General features: G+C 49.5%; 1 protein-coding gene across 1 annotated transcript; it reads right to left on the reverse strand.

The window, feature by feature from the left end:
* Positions 1–1,805: 1,805 nt before the first annotated feature.
* On the reverse strand, positions 1,806–10,902 carry RHOU (ras homolog family member U). The gene is made up of 3 exons (XM_063082795.1): positions 10,622–10,902; positions 9,293–9,351; positions 1,806–4,172 (listed from the first exon to the last, which is right to left on the reverse strand). The coding sequence occupies exons 1-3, from the start codon at positions 10,851–10,853 to the stop codon at positions 3,717–3,719; spliced, it is 747 nt and encodes a 248-aa protein (XP_062938865.1). The 5' UTR covers positions 10,854–10,902; the 3' UTR covers positions 1,806–3,716.
* Between the last annotated feature and the right edge of the window lie 7,125 nt (positions 10,903–18,027).

Below are 18,027 nucleotides of genomic sequence, written 5' to 3' on the forward strand. Positions count from 1 at the left end.
TGCCACCGCTGGAGTCACCGGTATAATGGTGCTGATTTTATAAAAATGGGTGGAAATGGAAAAAATGAATGTGCTATATCACCTATAAAAAGTGTAAGCCGCCTACAGTTTAATAGAGATGAAGACGGAGACCATCAGGAGCAGGATGCCCATGGGGACCTGAGCTGCTGTGAATGAAATGAGAGGAACCCATGGCCAGGTCTGCTGAGACGACCAGCTGAGTGGGCATTTACTCAGCACTTGCTGTGTACCAGTACTTCAGTTTCCTGACCTCATCTGGTCCTTTGATCAACATTCAGGACAGGCGAGGCACTCTGCCCTCAGAGGCTGGGAAGTGCACACACAGAGGGATTAAGAGGTGGTGCAGCTGAAGGGATCACCACTATGAAGTGGCAGAGCTGGGATTCATGCCCAGGCAGCCTGCCTCCAGGACCCAGCCTCACTGCCCTGATGTCACCACCGCCCTGAGGTCACCTCCCTTGTGCTCCTGGTGCCTTCACTTCCAACCCCTTCCATGGTGACTGACAGATCCTGGAGTCTGTCCTGCATCGTTCAGGTCTCAAATACCCGGTTAGAAAGGCAGGACTGTTAACACATGAGGAAACTGAGGCTCAGACCCCGGCTGTCTCAGCTGGCCCCTCACAATGCACTTCTCTGAGCCTGGACTTCCAGCCCTAGAACCGTGCTCAGTTGGGTGCATGGGGGACACCAGTGCACTCTCCCTTGGGAACGCAGAGGCAGAGAGCACTTATCATCAGACGTGCTGAATCATAAGCATTTAATACTGGCTGGGAACACATCTCCAGAATGAGCCGGTGCTGCTTTAAGAGGCGGCTGGACTTTTATTGACCCAACAGAAGCCTCTGGTAGAAAAGGCAAGAGTAGTTCTATCCATAGGTCAGAATTTATTTCACATCATCTCATTTATAGCATTCTCAAGTACAAGGTTCTCTGCCCAAGATCATTTATACTTGCAAACGGAGAAGCACAACTTGGTAAGGCACCAGGTTACCGTGCCTCATTTAGACTTTGCTCTCGTTTTGGCTTGTGGAATACCTGGGTAGAGGACAAAGTTACAAAAGGTCCAATTGCCATCCATGGTAAAAAGAGATGAACAGTTTGGGACATACTGTATTCTTAAATTATGACAATGGCCTAGACAGCAGGAGCTCAGCTGCAGTGGCGTTTCCTAAAGCACGACGCACATAAAGTCTTCTCTGCAACACCAAGCTGCAAGTTTAACAACGTTTGAGCTTTGAACTGAGTGCACTTTATAGTTAACTCAAGCACAAACTTTAAAATAGCCCAAATCCCTATTTTCACAAATAAAGAGGAATACCTCGAGTCCAATCGTACCTTTCCTAGTCTGTAAAATGTAGCAACATGTTAAAACAACGTTGCATTTAAATGCCGCCTGCTAGATTTTATAACACTAACTGTCCAGACTATACCAAGCCCAGTTAAAACAGAACTGGGCCACACTGGTGTCCTTCCCTGACCACTTTACCCCAGTGGCTGAAGGCAGCAGGTGCCCGAGGCCCCTCAGGGGGACCGAGTGCAGCCCACACACTGTCACATGCATAAGACTTGTTTAAAGTTCTGTGTTCGGCCTTAAAAATTAATTTGCACTGTGCTCCGTGACATTTGCTTTACTATAAAAATGACATTTAACATCACTTACCAGCCAAATACCTCATCCCCCCACCCTCACCCCTGCCACTCACCAGGGCAGGCAAAGCCCCGTCTGCGAAGCCTGTCTTTCCACAGATGGTCAGCCAGACACGGCAGGATGAGAACGTGTTTAATTAGGTCTGTTTTAAGCATTTCCACAAATGAAGTAATCTTATTCATTCAGGTTGTGCCTAGATGCTTCAGGAAACTGTGACTGATATCAATTTCAAGGTGTTCAAAAATCAATATTTAAGTTTTAATGTATTATAGTGGTTTAAAAATTAACCTTTGTTAAACAAACTTATTAATTTTATTTACCCACAGGAATAAAAGCAAGCCCCTAAAGTATAACCTGATCTTTTCCATTTTCTATAAAAAAACACAAATTGGGTTTTTTTTTTAAATATTAAAAAGACAACACAACACCCACAGGAAGATAGAGCTCTCCTACCCACTGACTTCACCGAGATTTCCCTAGTCACTCACTGAGGTCATTCTGGTGACTCTGCTTCCCCCTGGGCAAGCTGGATGTTGCACGTCAGTGTGTTCAGGTTGCCTGTGGCGTCTCAGAAGCCCACGGACCACAAGTGAAAACTACTCTCCTGACGTGGCACTTTTTTCTCCAGAAGATTCAGCCCAAAAAACTGCCACCTGGAAGGACGTGTTTCACACACGTTGTTTTCTGATTATCCCGTGGTAAGGAAGCCACCGTGGTCTTAGCACACGCCTGGCTGCCACAGCAGACCCCACCCTGGTGGCCCCCCAGCCACAGTGCTGGTTGCTACTGCTGTGCCCAGAAAGCCATCTGTGGACTTAACTGGTTGTTTCAATAGGTTTCAAGAAATGCTCATTTTATTTTTTGAGACGGTCTCAAAAATGTATAAATTAAGATATACTTAAAATCATGTCTAGGGTATAATCAAAAAGACGCCCGTTCAAAACGTGTTCGTAGGAAGAGAGAGCCAAGCTTCCCTAACATCTATTTTTGTGGCCGTACTTTTCCCCCTTAACTGTTTAAAGATCTGAATCAGCAGCAAATACAGCCATATATACAGACCCATGTGTGTGGGCGAACACACAGAAGTATTTTGGCTGAAAAAAGGTATGTTTTGTGTCCCCCAAACATCTGTTGTTGGCCTTTCCCTGCAGAGAGGACAACTTCAGTATGGACATTTAAGAACAGTCCAGACACACGCTCCCCGATGCTCTGGTTACCCGGCATGTAGGCAGCTTGGCGCATGCACGACACATTGTAACAAATGTCACATTCTGATCTCAACATGAGTCACTCCCTAAAGAGAATGTAAGAACTGACCAAGACTTGCTGTCTTCTGCATGGCACTTTGGCTACGTTCATACAATGTCAACCCAACTGCGTTGAAGGAAGAAAGATCCCAATAACAAATTTCCTTTTCAGTCTACACTGTGCCATATGGCCAGTGGGATGTTTTTTGCTGACTGTTCTTAAATCTTAAGCAACTGGGTAACAGGAAATGATAGAGTGACCGGTTTGAGGTTTTGTAGGCTGAGGTCTCTCATCCTTTTCTCAGATTTTTGCTTCTTTTTTTTTTTTAAGGGTGTGGTTTGCATGGAGTTTCAAAGCAAAGGATTGTTCTGAGCGTGCTGACACTGTGTGTGAAGTAGCCCTTAATCGAGAGGGTCGACCACAACAGCACCCCCTCTCCTGTTCTTCTGTGTACTACAATGTAGCAACATTTCATTCTTGACAACCAAATTTGAGGTGTCTATTTCATATTACATATAAATTAATCCAGAGGTCCAGAGCTCTACATGTGCAGAGTTATGAGAAATTCTCAACTTACTTCAAAAGTATCTTGCATAATAAGTATCTCATCCCTAAGCTCAGACAAACACCCAGAAAATTAAAGGCAAGAAAGAACATATATGTTGAGAACTCTTCCTGTAGTGCATGTGCACACGCATTCTCTACACAGGTTCTACACAGGACAACGAGTCATGTCAGCTAATATAGCTTCTCATATCTGTCTCATCTGAAAACAGCCACTCCAGGTCTCTTGCCAGCATCACACGAAACAGCAGTATTTTTTCCACCAGGACTTGGACAGGTTCTTCATTTTGTCCGGAGTCCTGCTCTTAGACTTCTTTGGCTGTTGCTGAGAGTCCGAGTATTGAATGCCGGCGACGATGGCCGCGTCAAAGACCTCTTTGAGGTTTTTCTGAGTCAAGGCTGAGCACTCGATGTAGGAGGCGGCTTTGATCTCCTCGGCGCACAGCTGAGCTGCCTCTTCAGGCACTGGCTTCTCTTTGCACTTGTCCAGCTCAATGAGGACTTTGACATCTTCTCTCAGGTCCGACTGTGTCCCAACTAGGATGATGGGGGCTTTGGGGCAGTGGCACCGGATCTCCGGCACCCACTTCTCGCTGATGTTTTGGAAGGACGAGGGGCTCACCACACTAAAGCACAGTAGGAAGATGTCTGCGTTGGTGTAGCAGAGAGGCCTCAGCCTGTCGAACTCATCCTGCAACCAAGCAGAGCGCCCCAAAGTTATTTTCTAAAGCATTCTCACGAGCAAAATGAACATCTTAGCATTTCTCCTGAAAGGGTCTGGCAGGTAACAGAAATTCCACTGGTTACAGAAGTAGAGCCTGCGTCTTAGAAACAACCCCACTGCTTAGCGCAGTGGAGCCAGCGCTCCTGGTGCAGGTGCAGCAGCTGTCTGCTTCCAGTGCCCTGACACTGCCACATGTGTTCAATGCTGGCATCGGTGCTCACAACCTACGTGCCACTTACCACAGGGAAAATACTTTAAGTGGGTGGGTTTTAGAAATGAAATTTGCTTTATCTAGCCTTCAGCTCAGAGTAACCCAGACTTACTCTCTCAACTCTTGGTACCTGGCAACTCTCCTGAAATGCAAACCACATCCACGCAGACCCCCAGGACTCCCACCTGACCCCAGCAAACCCCAGTCTACAAACACAGGTGTTCTCTCTAAGAACCCAGCCCTCCCCTATCCCCTCCAGGCAGCTGGGAATGACGCCGACTTCACCCCACCTACGCTGTGCACACACTCTGCCCATACCATGCACAACAGTGCAGAGTGACGTTAATCAGACACAAGGACAGACCCAGAAGGAGCCACTGGCACTAGCAACTCAGAGACGTTGTGCCTCTCCTTGTCAGTCACGGACACCGCTGAACACACTCTTGTTCTGGCTGCATCTTCTTGTTTGCTTCTTTTCTTCATTTTCTCTCAATTCCTTTCTCCTTCCTTTATCTCTGCCAACACCAGTGTCTTAGACAGAAAGAACGGGCCCACCCCACCACACGTTAAGGGATAGAGAACTGGATCGAGTCAGAGCTGAATATACATAAGCCTGCTGTCATCCACTTAACAGATACACATAGTGAACACCACCCACACGCCAGGCACAGGGTCAGGAGAGGGGCTTCCATTGTGAACAGACGTTGGTCTCCAATTTGGCATCTCTTTATAGCAAACCTCCCACAGTCCCCTGCAGTACCAAATTCGGCTAACTGAAAATGTTCAGTCAACTCTTTCATAGGAAGATATGTACGTCGTCTTATTCCTATTTAAAATTTACATCTGTGGGTGCCAACCATCCTCAGGTATAACGTCACTGATAATTTCCCAACAGCAGGAAAAAGTTCACCAGTGCCCATGCTTACATTACTGAATTGGCACACTTGATTATTTACAAAGTATTGTTTACACGTACATCATTCTCCATCAGTGGCTTTTTTCTCTAGATATGAAGGAAACCTGCATCTGTCTTATCTGAATGTTCTGTCGTTATCTGAGGCTCGTATTTCATTTAGGGCAAGAACCAACTAATCATGTGAAAACCAGCCAGCTAAGACGCTCAGGAATGAATACGGCATCTCGGAACATCACCACTACCTGTGAGGCTTCCATATGTGAAAGCTGAAAAAGAATGACCTAAATTTCTTTGTGCCAACTTTGTCCTGAAAGAATAAACTCAGAAATTCAGCCAGGCAGATCACAGCTCAGGCAGATCACAGCTCTGAAGATCTTTTGGCGACCTGCTCTCTCTGTTCTCAGAGGGCCTCAGAGGAAGCACAAAGGTGAGGCTGCATCGGGCAGCCCCTCGGGTGGCAGCACCCCTGCGGGAGGCACTGCCCTCGGACAGCTGTAGCCTGGAATCCAGAGTTGCATTACAGAGAAAAAGAAAGGCAGGCCTTGTGACTGGGCTCCGCAAAGCTGGCTCCCCAGAGCTCTTGAGATTCTGGCTAAGGTACCTGGGAAGCAAAACAGAAATTAAGCCCTCCTGCTCGGTGCCTGACCAGAAACCTTAGATATTTGCTGAAATTATGCAATATGCACATTTGAAGAGAGGCCAACTGGAATGCATCCTCAAGGAAATGTGTTCTGAGGCCAAGCCATTTACACGTGCTTGCCAGGTCTGTGGTGTAGAAGCTGCACAGGGTTCGGAGCAGGAGGGGTGCGTACAGGAGACCGTACTGTCCCTCTAGTCAAGTTGCAACTTGGTTTTTTTTAAGTGTAAAGATTTTTCCAAGTACCTCACAGATCAAAAGTCTGAAGAATTTCCAGCTCCTCTTGGCAATCCTACAGTGAACTCCTCCTGTTTCAGCAGCACTCCCTTCTCATATGCCAAGGTGTATTTCTTAAAGTCTTTGTCCATGATCTGCTCACACTTGAGTGAGACTGTGAGTCCAGTGTTAAAACTCCTGACGTCTCACAGACTCACTTGCCCTCCCCAACAGGACAACCCAAAGGGAGGAAAAGTGATGTCTGGTCACTCATTCAGCCAGCACAGCCAGACTGGCCCCAGCTCTCCAGCCTCTGTGGGGACCTGCACCTGTGCCCAGCTGCAGCCTTTCCCAATGTAGAGGCTGGTGAAGTCATGATGACTGCCCAGAGGAGGGACGTGTTCGTGGGCTGAGCCAACACTAGGGAAACAGGGTAGGTGTCACTTCAAGTTCCTTAAAAAATAGTTTATCAGATCAGAATTGGAGAGACTAGAAAAGAACGACCACCTTGACCAGCTGTGCTGGTGGTTGAAACAAATACTAATTTATACCTGTGGAACAAGAGAAAACCTGACTTTATCTCACCAGCAGTGTATTTTTCACAAATGGTTTTGAAGTGGGTTTTCTAAAGATTCTCAGATGATAGTCTTATTATTTAGTAGGGTAGCCTCTACTAACCAGTGCAAACATTAAGAAATACAGGAAATCTCAATAGAAACACTGCTGGGAGACCAGAAGAATAATTTCCAGATAAACTGAAGCTTACCAACCTAGTGCCAAAACCTCTTTTTTTGCCCTAATTATAAACTTTTTGTGTGTGAAAATCTTTCTAAAATGATTCTTGGGCTTCCTTGACTTTTAAGCAGACAATACTAACGAAAAAAATCTAGCTCATCCTTGATAATGCAATCATTTTTACAAAGTTTTCCTGGTAACAATCCTATTCCTCATTCAAAACTCTGCTCGGAGGCTTTTGGCCGGCGCCTCTGAGCAGAGCTGCCCTCTCTTCACTTCACCGGTTTCCTTCACCCGCTTTATGAACCAGCTTGTCTTCCCTATAGGCAGTAAGTCTGTCACGGGGCAGGCCCACAGCTCACGTTTGCACCACCAGAACCTAGCAGTCCACTCGTCCATCCATCCAAAACCATGATCAGGCCCCACTGTGTGCCACGCACCGTGTGGGCACGGGGTGTGATCCCAGCTCGGGACGCAACGTCTTGTGTGAAGAGTCAGCTCCCTCCTGGGAGGCTGGTAGACAGCAGTGACATCCAAGTGACGTGTGCTGAGCCTGAAAGGGTCTCTGGCAACCGTGCCTTTGGACGTGCCCATTTTCCCATCCTCTGTCTTATCCTCAGGCTCCTGCTTCTGTGGCGGTGCCTGCACTCACAGAGCTGCCCCTCTGCCCTCATGTTAAAGATCAGACAGCCTGACCCCTGGTAGGCAAAGCATTCTCACTTTCCACAAAGCAGTGAAGCTTGACTCGTAGACACCTGGATGACATTCAGAAAGACTACGTACTAGAAGAGACTGTGTTCTTTGATTTTTCTTTTCTATGGGCAATAAAATACAGACTGTGTTTGGTTTCTCCTGCTCACAGTGCAAGGAACACTGAGGTGCCCCCAGGCTGGGCGACCACCCATACTGCTATGGGCACTGCCAGACCGGCATTCCGCAGGGATCATGACTGCCCAGTTGTGTCATCTCTTGAGGTTTAAAAAATAAAATCTGTCCTCAGATCTGAATTTGCTGTCTCAGAGTAGGTGGGCACCTCGGACACCTGAGCTTGGAGGAGGCACAGACGGACGGTGGAAGTCAACTTCTTCATAAACACAAATGGTCATGGCACAGTGCCTCTGAGAGTGGAGTGGGCACTCCTGCCTGCCTACAAAGTACCCCAAGCACTTAGCTGAACTCTAGAAAGCGCTGGAGAGACAACGAGTTCATTGGCTGTCACTCTGACAAACTCAAGAGCCCCCGGTTGCTCAAGGCACAGTGCGACCTCAGAGACTGAGGCCTGCCGGGGGTGGGACAAGGGCAAGCCTACAGCTCTCCATCCCACAGCCACACTCTCTCCATCACTCCCCGGATGTGTCCTCCAAGCACTGGGCCCTTGAAACAAGAATAGAAGTTCACGGTTTGGAAAGAGTGAGTCCCGTTCATTCATTCCCCTGGCTGAGGACCGCTCTGACATTGTCCCTGTGCCAAGGAGTGCAGCTGGTCCCAGCACATCAAACCACAGCCTTCAGGGAAGTAAATATGAACCCTTGTGCAAGCAAGCTCCATCTTTTTCTTGAGCAAATTCTTAAATATCCAGCTCGTTGATCTTTAATAAAATGATAGTAAGATATCTCCAATGTGCTCTGAGAAATGATGACAACGTGCCTGCTGTAGATTGATTGAATTGTGTCCTGCAAATTTCATATATTGGAAGCTTAATCCCCACTGTAACTGTTGAGGGTGTGAAATCCTATTATAGTAATTGAATGGTAGGGACTTGAAGAGGTGATTGGATTATAGGACCAGGCTGTAGTGAATGGATTTAACATGGTGGTCATGGGTGTGGTTCTGAGGGCTTTAAAAGGAGAGGAGAGTCTCTCTCTCTCTGCTCTGCCATTTCACAATGTGATTCCCTGTGTCACTGTTGCCACCACAAAGACCCTCACCAGAAGTGTTCCCTGGACTTTGGACTTCCTAGCCTCTGAAACCGTAAGCAATAAATTTTGTTTTCTTTCTAAATTACCTGGTTCTGGGTCATTTTGTTATAAGCAACAGAAATGGACTGATATAGCACCACTGATCGTTTCTCATAAAAACTAGAGATTACGTAATGTCAGAAACTCCTATAACATGAGAGTGGTTCTTGACCGGCTTTCTCCCTTTCCTGGCCATGCAGAATAGGGCCAAGCTCTGTTTTATCAGTTTGGAGGTATCTTCCTCTGCTCTGTCCCCAGCCCTGGACAGGGGCCAGCAGCAGGGATGGGTCTGCTTCGTGAGGCTTTAGAATGACCCAGTTACTGAGGGAATCATTTGGACACTTGTCAAAGGTTATTTGGAAACCTTTAAAAGGCTGTTTTCTTTCCCAGTACCGAGTGTAACGTGATACTGACCTGTCCTGCAGTGTCGCAGAGCTGGAGTCTCACAGGCCGCCCATCCACGGACACCACAGCTAAAAACAAAACCAAAAAGACTATCAGGAGGTGTTGTTTAACCCTTTTCGGAAGACTAAAAGCTTTAGCTTACACTGCCATTCTCTCTCCAAACCCTTTGGCTCCTATTCTGGGTCCTCGAATGAATTAAGGATGAGCCTGCAACAAGGAGACGTGGTGGAGGTGATTCTGCACACAACCCCCCCGGAGGTGGTTCACTCCACTGTGGGATGAGAGAGCCGATCCCGAGCCCTTTGATGGCGCCCCCAGAAGGGCCTGTGCTGTTCTCCAGGCCCCCAGGAAGATTTATTTTCCCGTCACACTTGTTTCAAAGGACCTGCAAACAACACGGGGTTGGGGGGGGGGGTTAAGTGGGAGCTAACCTTACAGTTTTAAATCACTGGAAAACTTCACAAATACTTCTGTTTTCCCCTAGGAAATGCTCCCAGACCCCAGGGTTTATCGTGACATGCTAGCTTGTTTTGAGAACTTGTGCAAACAGAGGTCGCCCACATTGTCCTGTATAAAAGAGGGCAGTCCTTATCTCCCTCTGTCAGGCCAAAGAGGGGGTTACAAAGCAAATGAAAAGGAACAGAGCCTTGCCCACCTTTCCACTGGGGTTTGGGTATTTGGGGCGGGGGAAGGCCGGGTCAGGGCGGTTCCTGTCTCAATCAGGCACTGTTTTGTCTATTTCCACACAACTTTCTAATTGTTTATAAATGTTTCCACCAGTCACAGTACCGTGCGGTGGGAGCCCACGAGCACAGCACCATGTTATCTAGGGTAACTTGGAGATGAAAGAAAGATAAAGGTAAGCTTTTATTTTATTCATTCATTTTTTTTAAGGAGCAAGGCAGTAAGCGTTCCATGCACCACCTTCTGTGAATCTTAACTTCTTAAATTTCAAAAAGACCCGAAAAATCAAGCCAGAGGGTCCCTTTATCTTTGCATCGACCACAAGAGCTCTGAGTAACCGAGAGAGATACCGGACAGGCCGACCCGCGGGGCAGGCGGCGGGACGCGGAGGAGAGAACCGGGGCGGCCCCCCGGGACGCACCCACAGCTCGGCCGGGGCCGCTTGCACCAAACCCAGTGCCTGTGGGCTGAGCCGCCTGAGGGGAAGGCCCGACCCCGGGGCCGCCGCTGAAGGCACCTGCGCGTCCCCTGCCCCTGGCGGCCGGCAGCGGCGCCGGGACGTCCCCGCAGGACGCAGCGTCTCAGCCTCTCCGCGCCGCCGAGCCCCGCGCCTCCCGCCGCCCCAGCGTCCCCGCGCCCCGCGCCCCGGCTCACCCGAGAAGTTGTCGAAGGCGGTGGGGACGTACTCGGTGGGGTAGCCGTTGGTCGTGTAGCTCACCACCAGGCTGGTCTTGCCCACGGCGCCGTCGCCGACCAGCACGCACTTGACGCCGCGCCCCCGCGCCCCCGGCGCCCCCGGCCCGCGGCCCCCGCGCTCCCGGCGCGGCGGAACGGGCGGCGCCTCGCAGCGGCCGGGGAACGCGGGGGCCCCCTGCTGCGGCGGCATCGGGAGCGGGGCTCGCAGACAAAGGCGGCCGGCGGCGGCCCCGCGCCCTTCCCCTGCCCGCGCCCGCCCGGCGGACGACTGCGGCCCGCGCTCCGCCTCCGCCCCCGGCCGGCGGCCGCACGACGCGTGGGGGCGGGCAGGGGAAGGAAGGGGCGGGCCCGGCCGGCGGCTCCGGCCCCGCGCCGAGGCCACAGCGCCCCCCGCCGGCGCGCCGCGTCCCTGCGCGTCCGCCCGCCGCAGGCCGCCCTAGGGGGAAGTGCGGGGTCCTGCCGCAAGTCCTCTGAACGGGACCGGACCGGAGCAGCAGGCGACCTTTCCTCCCGAAGACAGCCCGTCGGGGATGTCTCCTTTGGAGCAGAAGGCCCCGGCCGCGGTTCACGCTGCCTGCGCTGTCCCCCGGCCGCGTGGACCTTTCGGCATTTACTGGCCAGCGGATTTCTTCAGAGCCCCGTCCCTTGATTGACTTAATTGTCCCTTCGTCGTTGCCTCCGTCCTCTCCCTGCCTTCCTCCTGCCGGTGGTCAGCAGGCCATTCGGGAGACGGACGCCCCTTCTGGGGCCCCTCGCGGCTCACAGTGCGGTGAGAACAGCAGCCACATACTAGTAATATGAACAATAGCTGATAAACACCGAGCTTTGATGACGGGCCAGCCACTGTCATGAGAACTCCGCATTAACCAGTTCCTTCCGTCTTAACATTTAATCAACCCACTTTACAGATGTGGAAACCTGAGGCACCGAGGTATTAAGCAAGGGGTTCGGGTTCCACAAGCTAATAAGTGAAGTGCAGGGATCCAAACCGAGACAACGTCCTGAAGGCAGAAACAAGCCAGCGACAAGCTCAGATGTGCAAGGGCCGCCATGGCGGGAATGCAGAGATCCATAATCAAGAGGCTACAAGCTTGGACCCAGGCCCCTCACTTGCAAAGAACACCCTCCTAGGCCCTGGGGACCCAGCAATTGAACTCATGGTACTACGTTTCTGTGAATTTTGCAGAGAATATATTTTAACCACCACCAGTTAAGTCCACTCTGTCGACTCTCACTTCCCCTCATATTGAATGGCTATGAACATTCTGCGGGTCAAGCCAAAGAGAGTGAAGTTGGGGAGACATTCCACTGGGCTTAATGGGACCCAGAGCCAGGATGAGGTGAGATAGGAGAGGTGCCGAGGGTGCAGAACTTAAAGCAGCCTTACCGTCAGGGCCAGGCAGGTGCCAGTGCTGTTCCACGGGGACCCTGAAACCACCCCACCCCCTTGAGCTGAGGGGAACCTGGCTCAAGGGTTCTCCCTGGCCCTGATGGGACATGTCTGTGTGGTTCACAGTTCTTCCGTGCAGCTGTGTCGTTCTAGCCAGCCAGGTGTAGGGGTGGCTACCAGTGACACTTGCTGCCCTCTGTGGGAGTGACAGGGGTGTCCACCTCAACTGTCCTATGGCCCCAGCACTGGAAGGGCTCCCAGAGCAAAGGAGTAGCAGAGTTTGAGATGGACGGGGCCGGAAGCCAGTCTGCAGAAATTCTTTCCATCATAAAACACCAGCATTGTTAGAGAGGGTTTGGCTCTCTCAGCCACACCTGGTCAAGGAACATACTCTAAATATACCACACATATTTGGAGGGAATCACATGAGATGAAATGATCTGAATTCCTTTGTTTGTAAAGACACAAACCTGCACAGTGGGGAAGCTAACCCTGGAGAGTTGAGCAGGAAAAAAAGGAAAAGAAAAAAGACACAAACACGTGGTAGCATCACCAAGGGCAAGTTCGCCTGAGGGTGAAGGACCTCCCTTTTCTTCCTATAGAGGGTATATTACAAACCTAAAGTAGTGATCATAGGGCGTGCAGATAAAACGCAAGAAAAATAATGTCATAGGGATGTGTAAAGCGGTTGATTGAGTTATTATGTTTTTCTGTGGATTTTGTTGAAGTTCATGGTGTTTGTTAGATTTTAAAGTTTGTAACACATTGGGATGCATTTCTCACTTTAAATAATTTTTTATTTTTGTACCTAATTTTTTATTCTCGATTTTGTATTCTTTTTCTTAAAGAAGTCCCTGAAATGTGATCAGCCTCAGGCCCTACAAAACTTGGCTTTGCTCCTACATCTGGCCATCTGTTGGTTTTTGCATTTGTTTTAGCCTCCTACACCTTCTCTGCCCCTCTTCTGTAGAATATTGTCCCATGCCCACTCACTTTGGCCCATTTTTCTAGACTCAATCAACTCCCTGCAGCTTTCTCTCACATGCCTGGAACTAACTTTCCCCACACTCATAAGGATCTTCTGCAGGCAACATAGAAAAGGAGACCCCGCACTGCAGAGTCCGGCGTTTTGTCAAAGTCTAGAAGTAGAGAGCTGGGCCTAGCACTGCAGGAGCCCACCAACGTGGGGCTGTGGGCAGCCCTGCAGTGGGTGGCCCCAAATCGTGTGGTATGTTTCCCTGTTCATTTGCTTATTGTCTGTCTCCACTTACAAGCTCCGTGAGATCAGGAGCTTTGTTCTGCTCCTCCCTGTATCCCACACTTAGAATCATGCAGGGCAAACAGCAGGTGCTCAATAATTACTTATGGAAGGCGACAGTAGAACGCTGACAGTTTTCCATTTTTTATGCTTTTATAAAATATTTTTAGAACACGTGAATCAAACCTGACAGTTCTTGTAGCTATTGCTGTAAAACCAGTCTCCGCTCTCTGAGACAAGGCCGCCTAACGCCTCATGGGCTAGGTCTGTTTTCCAGCCGGAGGTACGATGTCCTCTTTGTGCCTGGGCCCAGTGAATGCAGGGACGCTGGCACTTGGCTGGGTGAGGACTTTCCTTTCCTGAGGTCTGGTCCCTGTGGGAGCCCACAGCCCCGCTGTGAACATTCCCTCGCCCCCACTCTGGCACCTCCTCCAGGCCCTCCCAGATACCCACCCTTGGCTCCACAGCCAGGCAGACCCGCACCAGCTCTGCTTCCTGCTGCTTTTCAAAGCACACCCTTCCTCTTCCTCCGTCCATCTTGCTCCTGTTTATCACACAGGTCTCCGCTTGGGCATCCCCTCCTCCTACAAGTGCTCCCCGAGGCCCTGTGTGGATGTGCTGTGTGCGTCCCTGCCACGTGTGCCTCCAGGCGTGCTCAGAATCCCCTCAAAGGCAGGATCCCCACTCACCAAAATACCCTGTGCAGTACCAATACATTTTCTAGGATTTTTTTCATAAAGCTGTTTTACCCGTTCCACTAGCAAATAATCAACTAATCACAGTGAATTTATAGTGTTTTACTAATATGTTAAAAACTGTCCTAATAGAATTTCCACTGTGTACCTGTAACTTTAAGTTAAAGTCACTTTTAACTGCTCAGTACATTCCTTGCTGGGGTGTCATGACCAGCATCACATTCAGAATAAAGCTGTTTTTTCTATTTACAACATTTCACTATTTACCCATCTTCCATAACTGAGTAACTGCAGAGAAACAAATCAGGAGATCAGGGCTTCTAGATCTTTCCTTTTAGCAGGGCATACACCCACGTGTTCATTCTTTCTTCAAGCCGTACCCCTTGGCCTTGGACACATTGAAGTCGTTTCTTTCCTTTGGCAGTGCCCTAGGTCTTTAATGCCCTGTGAAAGGCCACAGTTAGGAAATTTCTTCTTTTAGACTGAAGATTCTAAGCTGGGCTGTCTATTGCCCACGCGGCTCTACTGCCCAAGAACTCCCTTTTCTGTACAGTTCCTGGCTAAAGCTGTCCAGTGGGACATGCTCCCTTGGGGTTGGAAGGCTGGAGGGAAGAGAAGGAAGGTCATATGGTCACACGTGGTGGTGCATGGACACGAGGTGCCCGGTGTGAACTCACCTGCTTGTGTCACTGCAGCACCAAGCTCACGCCCAGCCCTGGGCCCACCGAGGCTGTGGCTCCCACACCCCGCATGCCTGCAGCTCCCCTTTCCTGGCCTCCCGGTGGCCACATCTGCAAAGCTGATGGATTTTCTCACAGCTCCTGCTGGTCCTCTGCACCGGGACTCCAGTGGGATGAGGCAGCGACTGTTCCCCCTCTGACCTCACTTCCCCTCAGCTCATGAACTGTTCAAAGCTCTCCTTCTTCATCCTGGCGTCGTGGCATGGCTCTGATTTCCTGACTGAGCTTTGACCAGTACCCTTCCCTAGTATCTTTTGTCCACTGGGGATGACATCTTAGGGGAAAAAATGACAGGGAAAACAGCTAGACAGGTTTTACTAGAGAAGATGGGAAAGTCATGGAATGTCACCCAACCACGAGCTGGGACATGGGCAGGTCCTTGTCAGTAAATGTGAACATCAGCCAGCATCATGGCGAGGGCTCAGAGCTCACGGCCCAATGTGCTGATACTGGCTCCCCTCCCTCCAGGTGACCTGGGTCACAAGCTATCACCTTGCTGGTAACTACAATGAAGAAATTAAGAGCTCCCACTGGAGTCTTGAAATTCTAAGGTGTGAAAATCAATCATTAATTTTGGTAATAAAAAATATTTCTGAAAATAAAACGTTTATGTTATTTTTACTAGTCAGATTAGGATATGCTGTGCTGCAGTAATAAACAAACTCAAAATCTCAATGTCTAGAAACATAGGAGTTAATTTTTTGTCATGCAAGATCCACAGCAGATCTAGTGGCCCACCAAGGCAGCTCCCTTCCAAGTGGTGACTCAGGGATCTAGTTGGCTTGCCTCTTGGTACCATGCCACCAGTACACATGGTGCACACAGATATTGCTCTGTGTGTAACAACGCATTTCTGCACATGAACATGTGCATTTCTCTGTGTGCGTACCCATGAATCTCTATGAGGGAACACACACCTCTCTGTGCATGTACAAATGCATGTAACAGCAATTTTATAAGAGCTCAAAACTGTAAATGTCCAAAACAATGAGGTAGATGAGTTAGTTTTGGAATTTATGGCATACCATTGAGTCAGGAAAATGAGTGAGCATACCGCAGGAAGAATGAATCTCACCCACACAATGAGTGAAAGGAGCCAGACACAAAAGAATATAAACTGTCTGATCTGATGTATACAAGCTCAGAAATGGACAAAACTAAGCAGTGCTAGATGTCAGAGTAGTTGGGGGGCTTCCGATGTTCAGATGATGTTTTATTTCTTGATCTTAGCTGGGATTTCACAGGTATTCACTTTATAGTAATTAATTATGCCATGTATTTGTTTTATTCGCTTTCATGAATTGCATTATATTTCAAAATTATAATGCTTAAAAATATCCAAACCTATAGATCATATCAAATAGGACTCACGGTTATTTGTATTCCAAAGAACTGTTTGTTCCAGTTCAGCACAGCGCTCGTCACACATTGTATACTCTTTGAATTAAATTTAAATGTGATTTGGTTGACCAAAATCCTATTGATACAAAACCTTTCCAGGAACACATATCACGAAGTACTACTGCACAGTATTTACATCTCTAGTATTTATTTTTAGCATGAGTATCACCTTCCACGAGTGCTATTTATAGGTGTTTTAATATTTTGAACCAACTGAACTGGTTCTGCAGGATTATTAAAAAAGAGATCATTGGCAGTCTAGACGCACAAGTTCCGGAAGAAAATCAAAGTCCCAGGAGGGCCCTTGGAGGGACGGCAGGCACACTTGCTGGACGCGCCGCTCACGTGCCAGGTGGGCTGCGCTTTGCTGGAGGCCCCTTCCAACACCCCCCCGCCCCATCTTGGTTTATTTTCCTCTTTCACATCCTCTGTTCTGGGTCTGCCGTGTCCCCTGGTGAGCAGGGCCCTTGCCACCCCCAGAGCCGAGCAGCAGTCCCCACGTGTCCTACCTGCTACTCTGACCCTTTTCACAGAAAAGCCTCCTTGCCCAGAACTTTCCAGCAGCTATAGGCTTCCAACTTCCTTCCCCAAACACACATCGCGGAATCTCCCCAGGCCAAACATTTCCCAGCTGCCCAAGTTCTCGCGGGTGATAATAACTCTTTTGAAACCCCTCTTAGCTCTTGCAAAACCTTGACCTCCTCTAATTTTTCAGCCACCGTGAAGATAAGAACTGACCGAGTCATCATTTCCCAGCAATCATGATCTCCCTGGCAGCAATCCTGAAACGGTGGGCTTGTCCTACCCCATTCCAGAAAGGTCAGCCCTCACCCTCTCCTGGGTCTTCCCTCCCACAATCCTGCAGTGGGAAGGAGAGAGGTGTCATACGTTCCAGTAGCTGTCTGAATTCATCGTGAGTTGCGGTGACCGCGCAAGGCTCGGAAGCAAGGTGTGGATGTCTGGATGACGCAAATCTGCCTAAGTCCGTCTCTGAGAAGAAAGGAGGCCTGTTTCCTCTGTCATAGGTCTTCCTGAAGATGCATGAGAAGGTAAATACTGCTTCTACACTTTGAAGTCATGAAAGGCATTTGATTTTAGAGGGGCGGGGTATGGCTGTTAGCTACGTTATTGAAGAGAGGGGTTCAACTCATGAGCATGCAAGTGACAGTGATCAGCACGTACGTGCTTAGAGCAGGTGCTGGGAGGCGAGGGGAGCACAGCCCACGGGAGAGAAGGTGCGTGTGCAACTGCAGTGACACAGACATGCACCGCGATGGCCCAGGGACGAGCCAGGTACAGCAGAGAGTCAGACTTCTGGCCGGGGACACAAACACCTGTGCTCTGACATGGGGAGAAGACTGCTCAGCATGGCCTCAGGTCCAGAAAGACCCTCCTCCCCACCATCTTCTGGGTGACTTGAACTCGTGTTGTCCGAAGCATTTTTATGTGCATTGTCATAGGTGATCCTCACAAACTCTGAACATGTGCTACAACCTCCCCAATTTGGCTCAGAGAGTTTCCCAAGGTTGCCCAGCTCATGACAGAAGCAGGGTTCAATCCCCAGACCTAGAGGTTTTTACCACACCCTGTAACCGTCGGTCAGACCGTCAGACCATCAGACCTACTCAAGACAACAGAACAGTCTGGGGAGGAAGGCAACGAGCTCGGCTGCACACCTGAGGTGTGAGCCATCTGAGAGGCATCTAAGAGGAAGCGTAGGGCAGACCGTGGAGGACCCAGGGCTGGAGTCAGAGAGAGGAGCAGGTGAGCCTACAGTTAGTTTCCTCGCTGAGGAAGGTGAGAACATGAGGGACCACCAAGAGGAGAGGCCCGAGGACCGAGCTCTGGGAGCCCCAGTGTTAAAGGGAAAGGACAGACAT

The sequence above is a fragment of the Cynocephalus volans genome, chromosome 18 (assembly GCF_027409185.1).
Source record: "Cynocephalus volans isolate mCynVol1 chromosome 18, mCynVol1.pri, whole genome shotgun sequence".
NCBI classification, from domain to species: domain Eukaryota; kingdom Metazoa; phylum Chordata; class Mammalia; order Dermoptera; family Cynocephalidae; genus Cynocephalus; species Cynocephalus volans.